Source organism: Haliotis cracherodii, unplaced genomic scaffold, assembly GCF_022045235.1.
Source record: "Haliotis cracherodii isolate W230 unplaced genomic scaffold, xgHalCrac1.p SCAF_6, whole genome shotgun sequence".
NCBI lineage: Eukaryota > Metazoa > Mollusca > Gastropoda > Lepetellida > Haliotidae > Haliotis > Haliotis cracherodii.
Window position 1 is genome coordinate 45,967,621 of NW_027266319.1, and position 22,686 is coordinate 45,990,306.

At 38.4% G+C, this 22,686-nt stretch overlaps 1 protein-coding gene across 1 annotated transcript in view; it reads right to left on the reverse strand.

The window, feature by feature from the left end:
* Positions 1 to 22,686, reverse strand: part of LOC139445621 (leucine-rich repeat-containing protein 74A-like) — a 582,304-nt gene that overhangs the window by 450,813 nt on the left and 108,805 nt on the right. The window contains exon 5 of the mRNA XM_071226790.1: positions 1,048 to 1,157. Coding sequence (XP_071082891.1) covers positions 1,048 to 1,157 — 110 coding nt within the window. The remainder of the gene's footprint in view (positions 1 to 1,047; positions 1,158 to 22,686) is intronic.

The window sequence follows — 22,686 nt, forward strand, 5'->3', positions numbered from 1 at the left end:
AATATTGAAAACCAAACTTTACTTGTTTGAAAAATACACTAAATCATTGGTGATGTTTGGTGATGTTTGGTTACTGTCAAGAAGTGATATTTTCCCGCTCTTGGGCTTTTGTAGTACAGCAGTTTCCCTCGAAACTACTTTTGTGATAGGTAGCTGTAAAAGAGGATGTCTGTTAAAAATTGTGTGTGAGTGAGTGAGTGAGGTTTTACGCCGCTTTTAGCAATATTCCAGCAATATCACGGCTGGTGACACCAGAAATGGGCTTCACACATTTTGCCCATGTGGGGAATCAAACCCAATTCTTCAGCGTGATGAGCGAACCTTTAACCACGAGGCTACCCCTCAGCCCCTGAAAAATTAGACAAGTTTATTGTGTTACAGCCAAGATGCAGGATTATGGCTGTGAAGTAATAGAGGTAGTATTCTTAGAATTATACACAATGATAACTATTGTTTGATTTCATAACGAGTGACTTTGACCTTCAATGTCATCTCTTTGAAAACTTCCCCAGGGGTATATAGGATGTATATCAGGATTGAAGTCTCCAACATCTCTCCAACATCTGTGGTTAAGAAATTCTTTCTAAATTCAAATTTTACAAGCACAAGCCATAGCATTAACAGTTGACTGATATAATCGACCAGCTATTCCACCCATCTTGATGAAGTAAGGGTCAATGTGGTGTGTTTGTAAAAAGAAACATTCTTCCAAGGTCCAGTGACCTCAACTACAAGATTCCAAAGACACAGGGACACAACTGACAGCAAACATGTAGCCAAATTTAGTCTTACAACTATATATGGAGTGATGGGGACACATTTTACCCGTGTCCCAACAAGGCTGAAGGGATATAATGGGATATGGACTTAACGAGAACATAAATACCTGTAGAAGGGCATTTGAAATGAAAGTTGTATTGGGTACTGGTGCGCAAACAAAAATATTATACTTGACAGCATTGTTGGGATCATCAATGCATAGATTTAGCATAATTGGCATTGTGGTTTCAGAAAATTCAAAAGTTCAGGTGAGCAAAAAAACATTACCTTGAGAGCAGCAGCCACAGGTTTTGTTGCAAGACCACCAAGGTAGTGATGTCTCATATGGATATTCCTCTTATTCAAATGTCGTCGTAAATACGATATAGGTACACAACCTGTTGAAAACCAAAAGGTCATATATTCAATAATAATTCTGTCTGAAAAATTATTTAATACTTGGCTTTTCACTCAATCATGTATCGTGAATGTTAGTCTTCCTCGGGTCACTTGAACAGGTGGAATGTCAGCATATGTTGATGGAAAAGATAAAAGGAATGCTTCAAGTTTTAGACATGGTTAAGTAACATGCTATCAGGAGTTTCGAGCCATGTCCACTATAAGAGTAACGCTATTTACAGGGCATTATCAATTGCAGAAGCCCGAGGTGTTCTATTAACTGCCCTACAAAGGAGGGCAGTTGAAAAGAACAAGGGCTTCTGCAAATGATAATGCCCTGAAAAATAGCGTTACCATTATTATAGCTAAAATGGATGGAATTTGTTATCAAATAAAAAGAAACAACAATATCGGTTTTCAAATATTTACTGGAATCAACTTGAATGTCACTGACCCACTTTTACAATATGGAAACGTCATAGAACAAACCAGATGACGTTACTATTGAATGTGACATCACCTATCCCTATCCTATGACGTCACCTAACAACGGGCGTGATAATGGCCCGTCGTCAAGAAATATGAGGGCATTATCAAGTCACAGTGGCCCGCTCATTTTTAATAAAATGCGGGCAGTTTAATGATAATTCTATCCATTTTAGCTATAAGCATTCTTAACGTGAAAAATTGAATTATGGGAATAAAATCTAAGAGGTGAGAGTTAGGTGTGGATCAGTAATGGTCTGGGTTGGGATAATGTACAATCGCAAAACAGAGCTCCTACACACACATGGTAGAATGACAGGTATTTGCTTCTGTGATGAGGTGTAACAAGCCAGTGGATGTTCCATTCCAGCATAGAGTCAGGAGGAACTTAAGACAACAGGACAATACTCATCTACATAAGGCATGTGTGTTAGTGCACTTCCTCCAACACAGTCCTCCCTTGGTCCACCAAGAGTCCAGAAATTAGTCCCATTAAAAACTCTTTGGGATATTATTGGACGTCTCATTAGGGATCACTCGATCCAACAAAAGACATTGAACAATTATTATATTATGCATGCTTATCTGTTGGTTTGACAAAAAGATCTGTTTTCATGAAGACAATCTGACAAATCCAATCATAAAAACAGATCTTTATGTCAAACCAACAGACAAGCATATTTATGTGCATAAGAGATCAAGCCATCCCAGTAATGAGAAAATGGCAATCAGGTTTGGGTATGATGCAGTGATGAAGACGATTATCAGAGACACAACACAGAAAAGAGTGAGTGAGTTGGGTTTAAAGCCACTTTTAACAGTATTCCAGTTATATCGCGGCGTGTCAGCTTAATGTGGAAGGAAAGCCCAAAAGTGATGCATGATTGAGACGTTTACCACTTCGGTGAAACCCACAAGCACGGGTATGGTGCTGACAACCTGGAAACATAATCGGGGCAAACCGGGATTCGAACCCACAATCATAGGTTTCTGGCATGCCCAAGGGACGCAACTCTGCACAGCGAATTGCAGCGCCTTAGACGACTGGGCCACCCTTACCCAGGACACAGAAAAGAACTGAAGCAACAACTTAGAAAGAGAGGATATTGTGGGAAGTTTCTTGAAAAGCAGTTACAGAGGGCAGACAAGATAGAGAGGGAAGGCACAATGGGGGAGAAAATCACTAAGGCATGTACTGAAACAGTCCCATTTGTTGTTACTTATCTCATCCGTATCTTATCTTATCATCCCGACATTAGCATGGTTACTAATCAGAGGATGAGTATCCTGCACAAGAATGAAAAAGGTTTTTAGTGAACCACCACTTCTATCATAGAGGAGAGGCAGGAATCTTGGAGACATGGGAAGTGCATGGGAAGCTCAAAAAGATAATGGAGGCAAGTGAGAATTGAAGAGTGACTCGAACATGTTCAAGGAAATGTTGCCAGATATGCCCTGTTATGGGCCCTGAACCAACTGTAACATCCGTTAGGGACAACAAAGAGAACAGGGTTAAACAGTGGCAAGGATGTAAGACATGGAATGTGGTGTATGGGATTATATGTAGAAAGTCTCAAGGTGTGGTAAATGTTGGAGAGACAGAAAGGACAATGGGAGAAAGAATAAAAGAGCACATGGCAAACTCAACGATGGGGTATGGACAATATATCTTTTGCCTAAACAATTATCTATCTATTGCCGTGTCTGGAAATTGATGTTCCGTAATTCAGTGTTACATCAGGGAGGACACAACTGCTATACTGTATAGGTAACCACTTGATAACCGTTTGAACGAGGCGGTGAGATCAGTTGATCATTCTATCATGGAACTGTTCTGGGTGAACAATAACTTCCAATTGACGTGCTGGTTTTCTTGGGGAATTAGTCAGCAAAGAGCCAGAGTCACAGGAGACTAATCACAATTTTATTTACATGAACAATTAACAATTTACAATATACTTAGATAATAACTGAGGGTGCCACAGAGAGTCGGTACACACTCTGGGCTGTGGGAGAGAGGTCTGCTTGGTAAGAGAGTCAAACCCCTTCTCTGCTAGAACTTGGCTACAGTATGTATTTAATGAAAGTTTGAACAATAGAAAGGAATGTGATTGGTTGATACACGATTGGTTGTGTCCTAAGCTAAATGGATGGCTAGACAGAGGGGAATACTAAATCCTGTTTATCCTGTTGGACTGGCACTAATCTTGTTGACATATTTACTGGATGCTTTGAAAGAGATTAGGGTGTCACTATAGATGAGCTTGTGTGGGAGCTAATCCTTAATGCCCTATAGACGAGCTTGTATGGGGGCTAATCCTTAATGCACTATAGACGAGCTTGTATGGGGGCTAATCCTTAATGAGTCTTAATTGAAGTAATGTTATTCTAATATAGCCCGGTAGGTGATGACAGACATACTTAAATAAATATCCTTTGTCTGGGAGATGGAATCTTGATACCTTAGGCTAGCATTTATCTAAAAGCTTCAAATCAATTAAACTATGTAGACGTAACTCTAGAAGATGCGCTCCCATTACCTTAGGCTAGCAACCATCTAAAAAGCTATAACTGAAGCTACTGATATTTTATATATGCATTTTACCTAATGATAATTATTACTTGCTAAACTATAATTATATGAAATGATGAATAAATATTACACCATAATAACTCATAAAAGCACTTGATGTAGATCTAATTATTATAAGATAACTTAGTATAAATGTTAACCATGATAACTTCCCCTCCGTCTGAAAAAGTTTGGACCCCAAACGTGTAAAATAAAAATGATTAAGGCTTAGATGGACAATGTATAAAGTTAAACTGGTAGTAGTGAATAATAATTATTATAGAGTCTCTTTGGTATAATGAAACATGATGTAAATGATCTTTCTGCTGTCATCAGGGAATCAGGATGTGGAGCTGGCTTGTCTTGGCACTCTGTACTTGTGGTTTTATCGGTGATGTATGAGGCCTTGAGTTCCACATCCTGGATTGGGGTTTGGCTGTGTCCATTAGAGGTTTTACATGGAAACAAAGAAAAGAGAGTTAGCATGTTAAAAAAAATATGTCATATATAAATACTTCCTCCGTTTGTCTGTAATAACTAGAAAATAAAACAAATTTGATAATTACGATGTAAATGATCAGTACATAAGTATTACTAAATGGTGTCATGACCAGGACGAATGTATTGGTGGCAGAAAAAAGTGTATCATGGAAAAAATATCCTATTTTCGGATACTATCATTAGATGCTTTATACATATATGTGCATGTGCATATAACAAGTGCATTGATTTATTACACTAATAAGGTATACAAAAGGTGTTAGAACCTTTGTATATCCTTTTTAGAATTATTTGTTAGTTTTGTTGGTTTGCTTTTTCTTTGTTTTGGTTCATCTCAGTTGTTAGGTTGGGTTCATTTCAATTTGGTTTGTTTCACTTCGCTTCGTTTCGCTTCGATTTTCGTTTGGTTCAATTCGGTTCAATGCGATACGGTTCGGTTTCATTCGGTTTGCTATATAGTTTGATTTGCTTCGGTACGATTCGCAGTATAGGTTGCTTTGGTTTGGTTCATTTCATTTCAATTCGCGATACGGTTCGGTTTCATTTCGGTTCGATTCAATTTTACTTTTCATTTCGATTCGCGATAAGGTTCGGTTTCGTTTCGATTCACGGTATGGTTTGGTTTGGTTCACTTCATTTCGATTCCCGATATGGTTCGTTTCAATTCGGTTTGATTCGCTTTTAGTTTTCATTTTGATTCGCGATAAGGTTTTCTTTGGTTTGGTTCGTTTCATTTCGATTCCCGATATGGTTCGTTTCAATTCGGTTTGATTCGCTTTTAGTTTTCATTTTGATTCGCGATAAGGTTTTCTTTGGTTTGGTTCGTTTCACTTCGCTTTTGAGATTGGTTGATCAGGTCAATGCTCAAAATTTGTTGTGATACAAATAACTCAGATGATCAGGCTGATGCCATTTGTTCTCAACTGGCGACCCATAGTGAAAAGACTGGACACAAGTAAACATAACAAGATACAGCTAATAGCTGTTTGTGATTTGCACCGTTTATTTAGGAGATTTTGTATTTTGCACAAGAATATTTTCAACTGGCATTCACAGACATATATGGGGAGTTGATCCTGAAATGGTTGATCGCGTCTATAGTGTATGTTTGTAGCACGGTAGTAAAACCTGTCGATGTCTCCCAAGTCCCCATGTGGAAAAATAACCCTTTTGGATTTATAGATTTGGTAGTTGAGTTGGATCATATGGACAACTATCTACATTAACGGGCCAATCAGAAAGATCCTTCCAGCTATCATCAAGGTAGCGCTGTATGAGGTGGGGAGGAACATTTTCAAAATAGTGTGTAAGGTAATGATTAGTTTTGTTGTGGGTATGTAAGGTCTTGACATAGCAATCTCCTTGAATAATTTCAATGCCCATAACTTTCGTTATTCCATGATCTACTTTTCGTTGGTGTTTTGAAAAAGCGGATATGGTTTGACGTCTAATTCTATGCATGGTTTGGTTTTCTCTTGCTGGACATTCCCTGACATTGAATTACCTGACAGAACATTGACTGATTTATTGTCTTGTGCTGATTCCTTTTGGTAAAAAAACTTATGATTTTTCAGTGGACGTTTTCGTCGTTTTCCTGACATGCTTCTTTTGAGGTGAAATTCTCTCCGAATGGAGTCTGGAATGCTGCTGCCATACTCCCATGTGTTTCCTCTTTCCTGATCCTTCCATTTCACTCTGTAGTAGATTTTGCCATTTGCTCTCTTAGAACTAACAATTGAGTGGATGTCCTCTGGATTGAAAACCTGAGGGATATCCTTGGTTTGATTACCTGATGTTGGACTTGGAGGTTGTACCTGGCTGTCGTCGGGTTGTTTTCTGGATTTGGGCTGGTGATGCTTACTATTCACTCCTCTTTTCCCTTTGTTTACCGTTTCATTTACCTTGGTTGGAGCACTAGAATCTGGTGTGGCATGATTTTCCTTCATTGTTGCCGTGGGATTGGTAGGTTTTTCTGTTGTACTTGAAGCAGGGTTTTTCTTCTTTGTTGGGGTCTTTGGCTTCGGACTCTTGTTGCTGGAAGTACCTGCCTTTGTTTTGGAATTGACCTTCTTACCTTTCTGTTGTGGAGGTGACTGAGCAGTAGCCTGGTAAGTTGAACTTGTTGATGGGGAATTGTTGCTGTCAGGCTGTGAATCACTGACTGGTTCCTCATTGTCATCCATGACTCCTGAATCTATGTTACTGGTGTCATTGAGGTATGGTTCTGGAGGATACTGTGGACAATCAGCAGGATCAAAATATGGCTTCAGACGGTTGGCATGGACCAGTGGTTTGTGTATTTTGTCGTCAGAACTTCGACGTAGTTTGTAGGTATAATTTGGACCTGTATGGACGATATAATAGCTACCATACCACTTTTTGGTTAATTTGTTGGAAAGGCCTTTTTCAACTTTTTGACAGTAAAGCCAAACTCTTTGACCTGGGGCGAATTCTGGTTCTTTAGCCTTTCTATTATATTGTTCTGAATACACCTCCTTAGCCCGAGCATTGTTTTCAGCTGCAATTGTTCTAGTGATTTCCAGCTCCTAAAGCAAATTTGAAAGATAACTTTTGTTGTTGTGGCCTAAATTTTCTTTTGGAATTAATGCTACATCTTGTGGAGCTCTCATTTCTCGGCCGAAAAGCATAATGTATGGGGATTTTTGAGTTGATGAATTTGGAGCCATCCGATAGGCCATCATGATGCCAGGAATAAAACGGGGCCAATCATTTTGAGACTTGTTACAATAGGCTCTTAGTGACTGATTGATATATGAATTGAGCCTTTCTACACAGCTGTTTGTTTGAGGATGGTATGGGCTGGTATGGGTAAATTTAATTGCGAAAAGTTCACAAATTGCTTTGATGAGTTTGGACATGAAGTTCTGACCTCTGTCTGAAATTAAGGTCCTTGGTGCACCATACCGACAAAATATTTCTCCGACGAGAACATCTGCTACTTCTTTGGCTTCTTGGGTCCAAAGTGGAAAAGCTTCACACCATCTAGATGATGCATCTGTGATGACCAAAATGTACTTGTACTTATCTGGTGTTGTTGGCAGGGGACCGAGAATGTCAACGTGCAATCGGGTGAAGACCTCTTCTACAGGTAGTGGACGAAGTGGTGCCTTCTTGCCATGGTAGTGCCTCTTGGTCTGTTGACATACCTCACATGTCTGGACATAAGTAGCAATATCGCTGTACATTTTGGGCCAGTAGTACTTAGGTCTCATGGTGTTGTGCATCCTTTCTTTCCCATGGTGGCAACCGCCAAACTCTGAGTCATGATAGGATTGTAGGACTTGATTTCTGAGGGTTCTTGGGACTGCCAGCTGTTTAATGAACTTGTCCGCATGGCCTTTCTGTCTTTGTGGAACGAATCTGTATAGGATGCCTTCATCAATTTCAAAAGTATTGGCTTCGATAAGAATCTTTTGACGATTCTTTTCATTTTGTGGAAGGACATCATCCTCTTTGTAGTCAAAGATTTGGATGAAATCTGGACAAATCCTTTGTAGGTGACGTAAATTTGGATGTTCTTTTATACTTACTTCAACCAATGCGTCTTGGGTAACATCAGCATTTGTAGCATGTAATGCTGCGACAACATTAACTGGTACTGACTGATAATCCTCTTCATATTCAAAGGTGACTGACCAATGTGTTGTCTGTGTGTCTGATTCTAAGTGATTGACAATAGGTGTGCAAATATCCTCAGTCTGAGTTGTCTGTGTGACTTGTGTGGATGAATGGGTGTTTGGCAAGATTGTGGTACTGCTAGTTGATTTGCTTTGCTGAGTTGAAGTTACTGAGAAGACTGTTTTCTCAGCATCTTCTTCTGTCTGATCATTACAGTTAATATTTTCCTCATATTCCCTACGTGAGAGAGCATCGGCATTTCCATTGGCTTTGCCGCTGCGGTGAACAATGTCAAAAGTGTAGGTAGAAAGTTCCAAGGACCATCGCCCTAACCTACCTGTGGCATCCTTGATGGATTTCAGCCATTTCAATGCTATATGATCAGTGTAGACTGTGAATTTGGAATTTGCAAGGTATGGACGAAAGGATCTAATGGCTTCAACTAGAGCTAAGCCTTCCTTTTCTGTAATGCTCCAGTTCTTTTTGCTGCCATGTAGAGCTCTACCACCAAAAGCTATTGGATGTTCATTATTTTTCTCATCTTTTTGACTCAAAACAAAACCTTTGCTCATATTACTGGCATCAGTTGCGAGAAGAAATTCTTTGTCAAAATTTGGATAAGCCAGAACAGGTGTATTACTCATAGCATGTTTGAGGGTGTTGAATGCCTGATCACACTCAAGTGACCATTGGAACTTTGGTTTCTTTCCTACTTCTGCCTCCGAATGCTTCTTTAGCAAGGCATTCAGTGGAAGCGCTATGTGAGCGTAATTTTTCACATACTTCCTGTAGAAGTTCGTGAGACCTAAGAAAGAGCGGATCTGCTTTTGTGATTTGGGCACTGGAAAGGTTCTAATTGCTTCAATCTTTTTGTCATCAACTTGAACACCTCCACATGATAAAACATGACCCAGAAAAGAAACTTTGTCCGTTGCAAAATTGCATTTGGATGGCTTGCAATTTTGCCTGTTTCAGTTAGTAAAATACTTGCTCCAAATGTTGGAGATGCTCTTCAAAGTTTTTACTGTAAATTATCAAATCATCAATGTAAATCAGCGCAACCTTAAAAAGCAATTTTCTTAGCACCTTGCTCATGAGCTGTTGAAAACAAAGTGGAGAATTTGTCAAACCTTGGGGTAAACGTTTGAACTGATAAAGGCCTTGATGGGTGACGAAAGCAGTTTTATGCTTTGAATCTTCATGTAATGGCACTTGGAAGAAGCCATTAGCAAGGTCTAAAGTAGAGAAGATCTTAGCTTGTGCATTGGCGATGTTATCAACAACATCATCAAAAACAGGAAGAGGCCATGACATTGGTAAAGTGACAGAATTCAACTTTCTGTAGTCACAAACAAATCTTTTGGAGATGAGGAGATTGGCGATATGGTCTACTCTTAACGGGTGGGTGGTCGCCAGTGTCAATGATATGTTGGTGCATGTCAGTCTTTCCTAAATCTGCAAGACTCGTTGAAAACATGTCTCTATTTTGTCCCAAGAATCTAAGTAGTCTGTGTTGTTGGTCTGGAGTCAGTTGTGTATTGGTCAAATCAAATCCTAATTCTTGTGCAATTTTAACATAATCCCTGGTGTCATTGTCTCTCTTCTCATTGTCAGTGTTACCGGTACTGATGAATGGTTGGTCACAGTCGATTGCATAAACAGAGTCTTTGTCAATGTAACTAAATTTGCCTACAACTGTTCCCTTGTCAAGAACTTTTTCTTCTTGGGAGGGATTCATAAGCCTAAATGTAGCAGTTTTGCTTTTCACTTTGGAAAGAGTTTTACCACCTGCTACTTCAGTATGAGCAGTGAGGGAAGCAATGGGTTCAATGAGGATGAGGGAATCCTCTTTGACCTCTGATAGTCTAACCTTGAAATGAATTTCACTCTGAGGGGGGATGTAAATCTGATCTATTGTTTTTGCTAATCCACTAATCTCTTGCACTGAATTGGCTATGAAATTGATATATTGCCTATCTGAGGTGCTGTTGTTAAGTATCAAGGAATGACAGCTATAATCTAAGACTGCATCATTGTCATCAAGGAAGTTCTCACCTAGTATCACTGCTTCTGGTAGTGTAGGCAGAACATAGAATCTTTGAGAAAATTCCTGATCCTCAATGACAAAATCTAACACAACTGAACCTAACACTTTATGCAATTCGCCGCCAACACCTTTAACCTGTGGAAAGGGTGAGTTTCCAAGAGTAAGGTTTTCAAAAGCTGTGCTCAGAAAAGCAGACGAAATACAAGAAATGGATGCCCCTGTATCTACTAAACAATTTGTTGTTTTTGTGCCAAATTTTGCCTGAATTACACTTTTGGGAAGGGGCGTAACTAAAGACACTGTTGGAATTTCACTTTCGAAGTTACTTTCCATACCAGACTCCATATTTGCCATGACACCTATTAGTATGTACCGTACTAAATTAAAGGAAGACAAGTAATCAACAATGTAGTACTTACTTACAATATTTGAAGACTTTTTCTTCCTTTGTTGGTGTCTTTGGAGGAGTTGGTTGTCTTTAATCCAGTGTTGAGGTCAGAGGTAGATGCAGCTTGCTTGTTATTCCATCAGATGATCACGGTTGGACATGTCCTCCAATGGGTTCTTGTAGTTGGTTGTAGTTAGTTCCTGGACTCCGTGGTTCCGAAAACGATGATTCTCCGCCAAATTATCATGGAACTGTTCTGGGTGAACAATACCTTCCAATTGACGTGCTGGTTTTCTTGGGGAATTAGTCAGCAAAGAGCCAGAGTCACAGGAGACTAATCACAATTTTATTTACAAGAACAATTAACAATTTACAATATACTTAGATAATAACTGAGGGTGCCACAGAGAGTCGGTACACATTCTGGGCTGTGGGAGAGAGGTCTGCTTGGTAAGAGAGTCAAACCCCTTCTCTGCTAGAACTTGGCTACAGTATGTATTTAATGAAAGTTTGAACAATAGAAAGGAATGTGATTGGTTGATACACGATTGGTTGTGTCCTAAGCTAAATGGATGGCTAGACAGAGGGGAATACTAAATCCTGTTTATCCTGTTGGACTGGCACTAATCTTGTTGACATATTTACTGGATGCTTTGAAAGAGATTAGGGTGTCACTATAGATGAGCTTGTGTGGGAGCTAATCCTTAATGCCCTATAGACGAGCTTGTATGGGGGCTAATCCTTAATGCACTATAGACGAGCTTGTATGGGGGCTAATCCTTAATGAGTCTTAATTGAAGTAATGTTATTCTAATATAGCCCGGTAGGTGATGACAGATATACTTAAATAAATATCCTTTGTCTGGGAGATGGAATCTTGATACCTTAGGCTAGCATTTATCTAAAAGCTTCAAATCAATTAAACTATGTAGACGTAACTCTAGAAGATGCGCTCCCATTACCTTAGGCTAGCAACCATCTAAAAAGCTATAACTGAAGCTACTGATATTTTATATATGCATTTTACCTAATGATAATTATTACTTGCTAAACTATAATTATATGAAATGATGAATAAATATTACACCATGATAACTCATAAAAGCACTTGATGTAGATCTAATTATTATAAGATAACTTAGTATAAATGTTAACAATGATAATTCATTCCAGGTTGCTTTGTTGACATTTTGCAATCGGTACTGAAAGTGATGCCCTTGATGTTTGAACATGAAGTAGATTTTGTATAACTACCCATAACTTTGTTGTAGTATCGCCGAGCAGGCTACGTTACATGCATGCATTTCAGTACAGCGGTTTGGTGATGCGGTACATGAAATGTGAAGGTCTTATGCAATGTGAAGTTGCCAGTCGCCTCAATGTTGTGAATTTTGACAGCGACACATGTAAGTAGTGATCAGGTATCTAACTCTGAGAAGTGAGAAATGTTTTCAAGAAATGGTAAGGGAAACAGGCACTGACAAATTATATCATCAACTAGATATCATAAGACAATGTTCAATATAAAAGCAATGGAAATCACTGAAATCTATTTTGAAATTTAAGGGTTAATTGGTGCATGTTGTATAAAAAGATTTTATGGATGAATGGTGGCTGTTTGTTGCCACATACTATACCATGATTATATTTCAATATGATAAATTAAAGATATATACAATTATTGCCTTTTTTAAATTTTCCAAAAAAAATTCAGACACAGAAGACCCTATATATTAATTTAAATACACATTCAAGAGTACTTATAAGCATCTAGAATATTTCATCTTATAAATTACAACACTATATCCATACTACTTTTCAATCTCTATCATGATGATTGCATTAAAATTGCAGTGTCTACATCCAGTTTGCTTTGACAATCATCAGATGATTGTAATACAGATAAAGCTCATTCTTAATTTCAATAGGCCTTGCTTTTTATATTTGGACCCCAAACGTGTAAAATAAAATAATAATGGCTGAGATGGGCAATGTATTAAGTTAAACTGGTGGTATAGTAAATAACAAATATCATAGAGTCTCTTTGGTATATGGTATAAGGAAACATAATGTAAAAGTTGGCACACTGTAATGGTGGTTTTTGGGTGATGTAGGAGGCCTTGAGTTCCACATCCTGGATTGGGGTTTTAAGATAGTAGGCTGTGTCCATGGAGGTTTTACATGGAAACAAAGAAAAGAGAGTTAGCATGTTCAAATAATATTTCATATATAAATACTTCCTCAGTTTGTCTGTAATAAAAACAAATATGATAATTATGATGTAAAAGATCAGTACATAATTATTACTAAACGGTGTCATGACCAGGAAGAATGTATTGGCGGCAAATTACAAAAGTATATCATGAAAAATAATTAGTAATATCCTTCTATTTTTGGATACAATCATTAGACGCATTAAAAATACATATATGTGCATGTGCATATAACAAGTGCATTGATTTATTACAATAATACGGTATACAAAAGGTGTTAGAAAGGTGTATATCCTTTTTAGAATCCTTTGTTAGTTTTCGTAACTATTTGGTTTGCCTTTTCTTTGTTTTGGTTCATTTCGGTTGTTAAGTTTGCTTTATTTGAATTTGGTTTGTTTCGCTTTGATTTTCGTTCGGTTCAATGCAATAGGGTTTGGTTTATTTTGCTTCGGTACGGTTTGCTTCGCTTCGGTACGGTTTGCTTCGCTTCGGTACGGTTTGGGTTCGATTCGCAGTATGGTTTGCTTCGTTTGGTTCATTTCATTTCGATTCGCGATACGGTTCGGTTCAATTTGGTTCATTTTATTTTCGGTACTGTTTGATTCGCTTTGGTACGGTTTCGGGTTCGATTCTCAGTATGGTTTGCTTTGGTTTGGTTCATTTCATTTCGATTCGCGATATGGTTCGATTCACTTTGGTTTGACTCAATTCGATTCGTGATACGGTTCGATTTGCTTTGGTTTGACTCATTTCGATTCATTATGGTTCGCTCGTTTCACTTCGCTTTTGAGATTGGTTGATCAGGTCAATGCTCAAAATTTGTTGTGATACAAATAACTCAGATGATCAGGCTGATGCCATTTGTTCCCAACTGGCGACCCAAAGTGAAAAGACTGGACACAAGTAAACATAACAAGATACAGCTAATAGTTGTTTAGTGATTTGCAACGTTTATTTAGGAGATTTTGTATTTTGCACAAGAATATTTTCATTTGGCATCTACAGGTATATTTGGGGAGTTGATCCTGGTATGGTTGATTGGGACTACGGGGTATGTGGTTGTAGCACGGTAGTAAAAGGTGTTGATGTTTCCCAAGTCTTTATGTTGAAAAATATCCCTTTTGGATTTATAAATTGGTAGTTCATCTGGATCATATGGAGGATTATCTTCTCCACAGGACCACTCAGAGAGATCCTTCCAGCTGTCATCAAGGTAGCGGTGTATGAGGTGGGGAGGAACACTTTCAAAATAGCGTGTGTGGTAATCATGATCATCTTTGTTGTTGGTATACGAGATCTTGACATAACAGTCTCCTTGAATCATTTCAATGCTCATGACTCTCTTTATTCCATCACTTCGTACTTGTCGTAGGTGTTTCGGACTATCCGGATATGGTTTGACGTCTAATTCTACGCATGGTTTGGTGTTCTCTTGCTCGACATTTTCTGACAGAACACTGTTGTATTGTCTTGTGCTGATTCCTTTTGGTCGAAAAACTTATGTGCTTTAGTGGGCGTTTACGTCGTTTACCTGACATACTTCTTTTGAGATGAAATTCTCTCCGAATGCCATACTCCCATGTGTTTCCTCTTTCTGGATCCTTCCATTTCACTCTGTAGTAGATTTTGCCATTTGCTCTCTTGGAACTTACAAGTGAGTGGATGTCCTCTGGATTGAAAACCTGAGGGATATCCTTGGATTGATTACCTGATGTTGGACTTGGAGGTTGTACCTGGCTGTCGTCAAGTTGTTTTCTGGATTTTGGCTGGTGATACTTACTATTCACCCCTCTTTTCCCTTTGTTTACTTTTTCATTTACCTTGTTTGAGCATTTCATTTACCTTCGTAATTGTTGTACTGGGACTCGCAGGTGTTTCTGTTGTACTTGGAGCAGAGTTTTTCTTCTTTGTTGGGGTCTTTTGCTTTAAATTCTTGCTGATGGAATTAATGCTACATCTTGTGGAGCTCTCATTTCTCGGCCAAAAAGCATAATGTATGGGGATTTTTGTGTTGATGAATTTGGGGCCATCCGATAGGCCATCATGATTCCAGGAATAAAACGGGCCAATAATTTTGAGACTTGTTACAATAGGCTTTTAGTGATTGATTGATATAAGAATTGAGCCTTTCTACAGAGCTGTTTGTTTGAGGATGGCATGGGCTGGTATGGGTAAATTTAATTGCGAAAAGTTCACAAATTGCTTTGATAAGTTTGGACATGAAGTTCTGACCTCTGTCTGAAATTAAGGTCCTTGGAGCGCCATACCGACAAAATATTTCTCTGACGAGAACATCTGCTACTTCTTTGGCTTCTTGGGTCCAAAGTTGAAAGGCTTCACACCATCTGGATGATGCATCTGTGATGACCAAAATGTACTTGTACTTGTCTGGTGTTGTTGGCAGGGGACCGAGAATGTCAACGTTCCATCTGGTGAAGACCTCTAGATCTTCTACAGGTAGTGGACGAAGTGGTGCCTTCTTGCCATGGTAGTGCCTCTTGGTCTGTTGACATACCTCACACATCTGGACATAAGTAACAATATCGCTGTACATTTTGGGCCAGTAGGTCTCATGGTGTTGTGCATCCTTTCTTTCCCGTGGTGGCAACCGCCAAACTCTGAGTCATGGTAGGATTGCAGGACTTGATTCCTGAGGGTTCTTGGGACTGCCAGCTGTTAATGAACTTGTCCGCATGGCCTCTCTGTCTTTGTGGAACGAATCGGTGTAGGATGCCTTCATCAATTTCAAAAGTATTGGCTTCGATAAGAATCTTTTGACGAAAATTTTATCTTGTGGAAGGACATCCTCCTCTTTGTAGTCAAAGAGTTGGATGAAATCTGGACAAATCCTTTGTAGATGACGTAAATTTGGATGTTCTTTTATACTTACTTCAACCATTGTCTCTTGAGTGACATCAGCATTTGTGGCATGTAATGCTGCAACAACATTAACTGGTACTGACTGATAATCCTTTTCATATTCAAAGGTGACTGACCAATGTGTTGTCTGTGTGTCTGATTCTAAGTGATTAACAATAGGTGTGCTAATATCCTCAGTCTGAGTTGTCTGTTCGACCTGTGTGGATGAATGCGTGTTTGGCAAGATTTTGGTACTGCTAGTTGATTTGCTTTGCTGAGTTGAAGTTACTGAGAAGACTGTTTTCTCAGCATCTTCTTCTGTCTGATCATTACAGTTAATATTTTCCTCATATTCCCAATGTGAGAGAGCATCGGCATTCCATTGGCTTTGCCGCTGCGGTGAACAATGTCAAAAGTGTAGGTAGAAAGTTCCAAAGACCATCGCCCTAACCTACCTGTGGCATCCTTGATGGATTTTAGCCATTTCAATGCTATATGATCAGTGTAGACTGTGAATTTGGAATTTGCAAGGTATGGACGAATTTATCTAATTGCTTCAACTAGAGCTAAGCCTTCCTTTTCTGTAATGCTCCAGTTCTTTTCGCTGCCATGAAGAGCTCTACCACCAAAAGCTATTGGATGTTCATTATTTTTCTCATCTTTTCGACTCAAAACAAAACCTTTGCTCATATTACTGGCATCAGTTGCGAGAAGAAATTCTTTGTCAAAATTTGGATAAGCCAGAACAGGTGTATTACTCATAGCATGTTTGAGTGTGTTGAATGCCTGATCACACTCAAGTGACCATTGGATCTTTGGGTTTTTTCCTACTTCTGCCTCTGAATGCTTCTTTAGCAAAGCATTCAGTGGAAGCGCTATGTGAGCGTTATTTTTCACATACTTCCTGTAGAAGTTTGTGAGGCTTAAGAAGGAGCAAATCTGCCTTTGTGATTTGGGTACTGGAAAGGTTCTAATTGCTTCAATCTTTTTGTCATCAACTTGAACACCTCCACATGATAAAACATGACCCTGAAAAGAAACTTTGTCCGTTGCAAAATTGCATTTGGATTGCTTTAGTGTTAATTTTGCCTGTTTCAGATAGTAAAATGCTCATCAAATGCTCTTCAAAGTTTTTGCTGTAAATTATCAAATCATCAATGTAAATCAGTGCAACTTTAAAAAGCAATTTTCTCAGCACTTTGCTCATGAGCTGTTGAAAACAAAGTGGAGAATTTGTCAAACCTTGGGGCAAACGTTTGAACTGATAAAGGCCTTGATGGGTGACAAAAAGCAGTTTTATGCTTTGAATCTTCATATAATGGCACTTGGAAGAAGCCATTAGCAAGGTCTAAAGTTGAGAAGATCTTAGCTTGTGCATTGGCAATGTGATCAACATCATCAAAAACAGGAAGAGAACATGACATTGGTAAAGTGACAGAATTCAACTTTCTGTAGTCACAAACAAATCTATATGAGCCATCACATTTCTTGACTAGGATAATGTGAGCTGTATACATAGAAGTAGAATCCTCAATAAATCATACTTCAGAAAATCATCTATAAGCTCTTCAGTGACTTTTTGGAGATGAGGAGATTGGCGATATGGTCTACACTTAACAGGTGGGTGGTCAATGATATGTTGGTACATGTCAGTCTTTCCTAAATCTGCAAGACTCGTTGAAAACATGTCTCTATTTTGTCACAAAAATCTAAGTAGTCTGTGTCGTTGGTCTGGAGTCAGATGTGTTTTGGTCAAATCAAATCCTAATTCTTGTGCAATTTTAACATAGTCCCTGGTGTCACTGTCTTTGTTCTCATTGCCAGTGTTAACGGTATTTATGAATGGTTGGTCAGAGTCGATTTCAAAAACAGAGTCTTTGTCAATGTAACTAAATTTGCCTACAACAGTACCCTTGTCTAGAACCTTTTCTTCTTGGGAGGGATTCATAAGCCTAAATGTAGCAGTTTTGCTTTTCGCTTTGGAAAGAGTTCTACCACCTGCTACTTCAGAATGAGCAGTGAGGGAAGCAATGGGTTCAATGAGGATGAGGGAATCCTCTTTGGCCTCTGATAGTCTAACCTTGAAATGAATTTCACTCATGGGGGGATGTAAATCTGATCTATTGTTTTTGCTAATCCACAAATCTCTTGCACTGAATTGGCTATGAAATTGATATATTACCTATCTGAGGTGCTGTTGTTAAGTATCAAGGAATGACAGCTATAATCTAATCATTGTCATCAAGGAAGTTCTCACCTAGTATCACTGCTTCTGGTAGTGTAGGCCGAACATAGAATCTTTGAGAAAATTCCTGATCCTCAATGACAAAATCTAACACAACTGAACCTAACACTTTATGCAATTCGCCGCCAACACCTTTAATCTGTGGAAAGCGTGAGCTTCCAAGATAAGATTTTCAAAAGCTGTGCTCAAAAAAGCAGACGATACAACAAATGGATGTCCCTGTATCTACTAAACAATTTGTTGTTTTTGTGTCAAATTTTGCCTGAATTACACTTTTGGCAAAGACACTGTTGGAATTTCACTTTCAAAGTTACTTTTCATATCAGACTCCATATTTGCCATGACACCTATTAGTATGTACCGTACTAAATTAAAGAAAGACAAGTAATCAACAATGTAATGAAGTACTTACAATATTTGAAGACTTTTTCTTCCTTGGTTGGTGTCTATGGAGGAGTTGGTTGTCTTTAATCCAGTGTGAGGGTCAGAGGTGGATGCAGCTTGCTTGTTATTCCATCAGATAAGCACGGTTGGACATGTCCTCCAATGAGTTCTTGTAGCTGGTTGTAGTTAGTTCCTGGGCTCTGTGGTTCCGAAATCGATGATTCGATTATTAAATTATTATGGTTCTGTTCAGATGAACAAAACCTTCCAAATGCCGTGCTGGTTTTCTTGGGGGAATTAGACAGCAAAGAGCCAGAGTCACAGGAGACTAATCACAATTTAATTTACAAGAACAATGAACAATTTACAATATCTTAGAATATAGCTGAGGGTGCCACAGAGAGTCGGTACAACCCTCTGGGCTGTGGGAGAGAGGTCTGCTTGGTATGAGAGTCAAACCCCCTTCTGCCCTAACATGTGGTTACTGTATGTATTTAACAAAAATTAGAACAATAAAAAAGAATAGGATTGGTTGATACACGATGGGTTGTGCCCTATGCTAAATGAATTGCTAGAGGGGAATACTTAATCCTGTTAATCCTGTTGGACTGGCAGTAATCTTGTTGACATATTTACTGGATGCTTTGAAAGAGATTATGGTGTCACTATAGACGAGCTTGTGTTGGGGCTAATCCTTAATGCACTATAGATGAGCTTGTATGGGGGCTAATCCTTAATGCCCTATAGACGAGCTTGTATGGGGGCTAATCCTTCATGAGTCTAAATTGAAGTAATTGCTCAATGTTATTCTAATATAGGTGATGACAGATTTACTTAAATAAAATAGTTCAAGGTAATCTATAAGACTATGTAGACATATCTTTTGTCTGGGAGATGGGATCTTGATACCTTAGGCTAGCATTTATCTTAAAGCTTCAAATCTATTAAACTATGTAGACGTAACTCTTGTCTTATTGAATAGTATGTTTAGGAGATGCGCTCACATTACCTTAGGGTAGCATCTATCTAAAAAGCTATAACTAAAACTACTGATATTTTATATATGCATTTTACCTGATGATAAGTATTACTTGCTAAATTATAATTATATGAAATGATGTATAAATATTACACCATAATAAGTCATAAAAGCACTTGATGTGGATCTTATCATTATAGGAAAACTTAGTATAAATGTTATATCATGATACTTGTCCTTATAATGTATAGTTTTAGTCAACGAGAATGATATGTTTTTTTCCATATTATTAGGAATGCACGTTTAGCCACCATCAGTTTTTGAGATAGCTTGCATGATGAGATGAGAATCATATCCTCTAAGGTTGTGAAACACAACGGGGATGGGTATTGTTTGAGAATTCATTTTTAGTTTCAAGATACACTTGTTATGCGCGGCTCCCCGATAATTACCTGTGACGTGACAATGATCTCTTAATCCCCATTAAGGGGTTTATTATAAACATGACAACTTGTTGACTTCTTATAGGCCCTCCAATCATCCCTCGTAATACACATGGGTTTCCTACGCGATAAATTTTCCCTGATTATTCTCTCTTCATTTTGTAGATATTATAGGAAATTTCCCTCTGCATGAGAACCTCTGTAAATCACGGGCGGGTTTGTTTTCCCATCATACCTTACAACTATATATCCAAACCCACAAGGAATATGTTCTTGAGTTTTGTATGTTAAACTACATTCAGTATTGTGTTTGGTATTTTCTATAGGTTTGATAAGTGCTTCGAAGTCAGCGTAAATTACATACGGTATTGGCATTTGATTACAATAATGTTTAAATTTTAATACATTTTTTCCCTCTTAACGCATATTGATCCTGATAGCAGTCTGTCCAACACCTCTACAGTCTTCTTTATGCGCTTCTAATGTCTGCTGTACCCATGCAGGCATCTTTCACAGAAATATTTCTTTCCTGCATGTTTTGTTTGATCGCATAATAGCCTGCTTAAATTCTTTATCCACGTATAATGATATTTACCATCTTTTTCGATCAGAAATGAATTGATTGTGGGAATATGTTCCGGGGCGGAGCTTATCCTGTGTACAACAATTCCTTATCAATTTGTGAGATTGGTGTAGGTTCGTCTATACCATCAAGGTTTAGTCCGTCGTTTGGGGGATAGCTAGAAGGTCTATCCGGATGTTTGTCTACGGGGAATAATGCAGATCTTATCATCATTCTGAAACAGTCATCGCCTTAATTTTTTACATGAATTATGGCTTTTTTCTTCTTATAATACGAGGGTAAATCAACATAAGATCCACCCTTGAAAGGCATATAATTTGCTATATCTAGATATACTATCTATTTTATCCACACTCCAACCCGAACCTCTATTAGTCCAACGTTCTAAAGTTTCTTGTATCCGTTGAATTGATGCATCTTTGATGCGCTTATAGTGAGCTTATAGTGAGTGAGTGAGTATGGTTTTATGCCGCTTTTAGCAATATTCCAGCAATATCATGGCGGGGGACACCAGAAATGGGCTACACACATTGTACCCATGTCGGAAACGAACCCGGGTCTTCGGCGTCACGAGCGAACGCTTTAACCGCTAGGCTACCCGACCGCCCCGATGCGCTTATAGACTCTGATTCAGTTATAACTTCTTAATTGCTCCGGAAATTAGGTTCGGTATATTCAGTGCTATCGTCTGCATTACTTTTACTAGCGGCTGGCTGGTATTTTATACTACTTAAATCATCTAACTCCTCGTTAATTTTGCTTGATACGATGGGCTTAACATCCATGTTGGAATTGATATCCATCTTCCAACCTCTTAGATATTTACCAACCCCAGCTGTGGGTACAAATTTTAACTCATTATTATCAACAACAGTGGGTTTATCAACATCGCCAACTGATTTATTATTATCTAAGAAAGGGATCAATTCAGCTTTTCTCATTCGAGAATAACCTCTCAGCCCACTTTTTTTCGCTTGAGCTTTGAGTTCTCTAACAGTCTGGGGTTTGTTGTATTCCAAACCGAGTAAATGGATCAATTCAGCTTTTCTCATTCGAGAATATCCATGTAGACCACATTGTTTTGCCGAAGCCTTCAACTCTCTGACAAAAACCATTGTGATTTAATGGTATATACAAAATGATTAAAATGTCTAAATGGTTATATTTTAATATCTAAATACGTATTCTCCCCAACCTATTCCTCTCGTTGATGTAATCTCTCTTCCTAGCGTAAATAATCTGCTTCCTGGCACTATCAGCACTGTGACTCTTACATAAACAGTAACTACCTTTGACCCCTATCCCACATACAGAACAAAAGTAATTTTTATATCCTTGCCTGTTGTAATATGAATGGGTACTACAGTAAACACCCACACACCGTCGGTTACATTGAATGGACTTCTCCATGAATGTATATCTGCACAGATTCATGGTTATACACCTATCATATCATTTGTCTAAAAGGCAAATCACATCTCCACTGGTGAGTCATAGTTGACATTGCTATTTATAGATTAGTTGATAATAGACAACAGTCAGCCAGTCAGCTTGATATAGCTGAACAGCCAGTCAGCGCTATTTATAGCTAAGTAGTCAGGGTTATTATTAATGGTTGATACGCAATAGAACATAGCTAAAAATAGCCATGGTGGACAATCCCAAAATTATAAACGCTATCTCACGTTTTTTCTGAGTCTCTGACGGTGTATCAAACTGAGAGATTGTTGGTCTCGGTATTAGGCCAAGTTTCATTCCATAAACAAGGAAGTATTCGTGCATGGCAGATTCAACATCCTTAAACGTTTGAATTGAATGCCCCTCTTTACGCAGTTCATCATTAATCAAATCTAATCTTAACATTCTGCGCCTGGCCCATTGTGACTGTGCTGTTTCGAGTTGTTCTAATGCTTTATAATGTCTTTTCTGCTCATCTCCTCTCATACTAGAAAATAAATAATTATTCCCCGAAAAAGCTAAAGCATCAACAATAGCCCCACCGACCATCATTGCAATTGTTGCCATATTCAAATGTTTAAATACTTCATTATGTCTTCTGTGATAAGCCCTTGTTTGATTAGCATATCTTTTGTAGCCATTGCCAATCATATATGAAGAATCATCATACCGATATCATAACCATTAAAATCTAGCTTGGGTGGTGTGGCTTTAGTAATCATTTTAGCCAT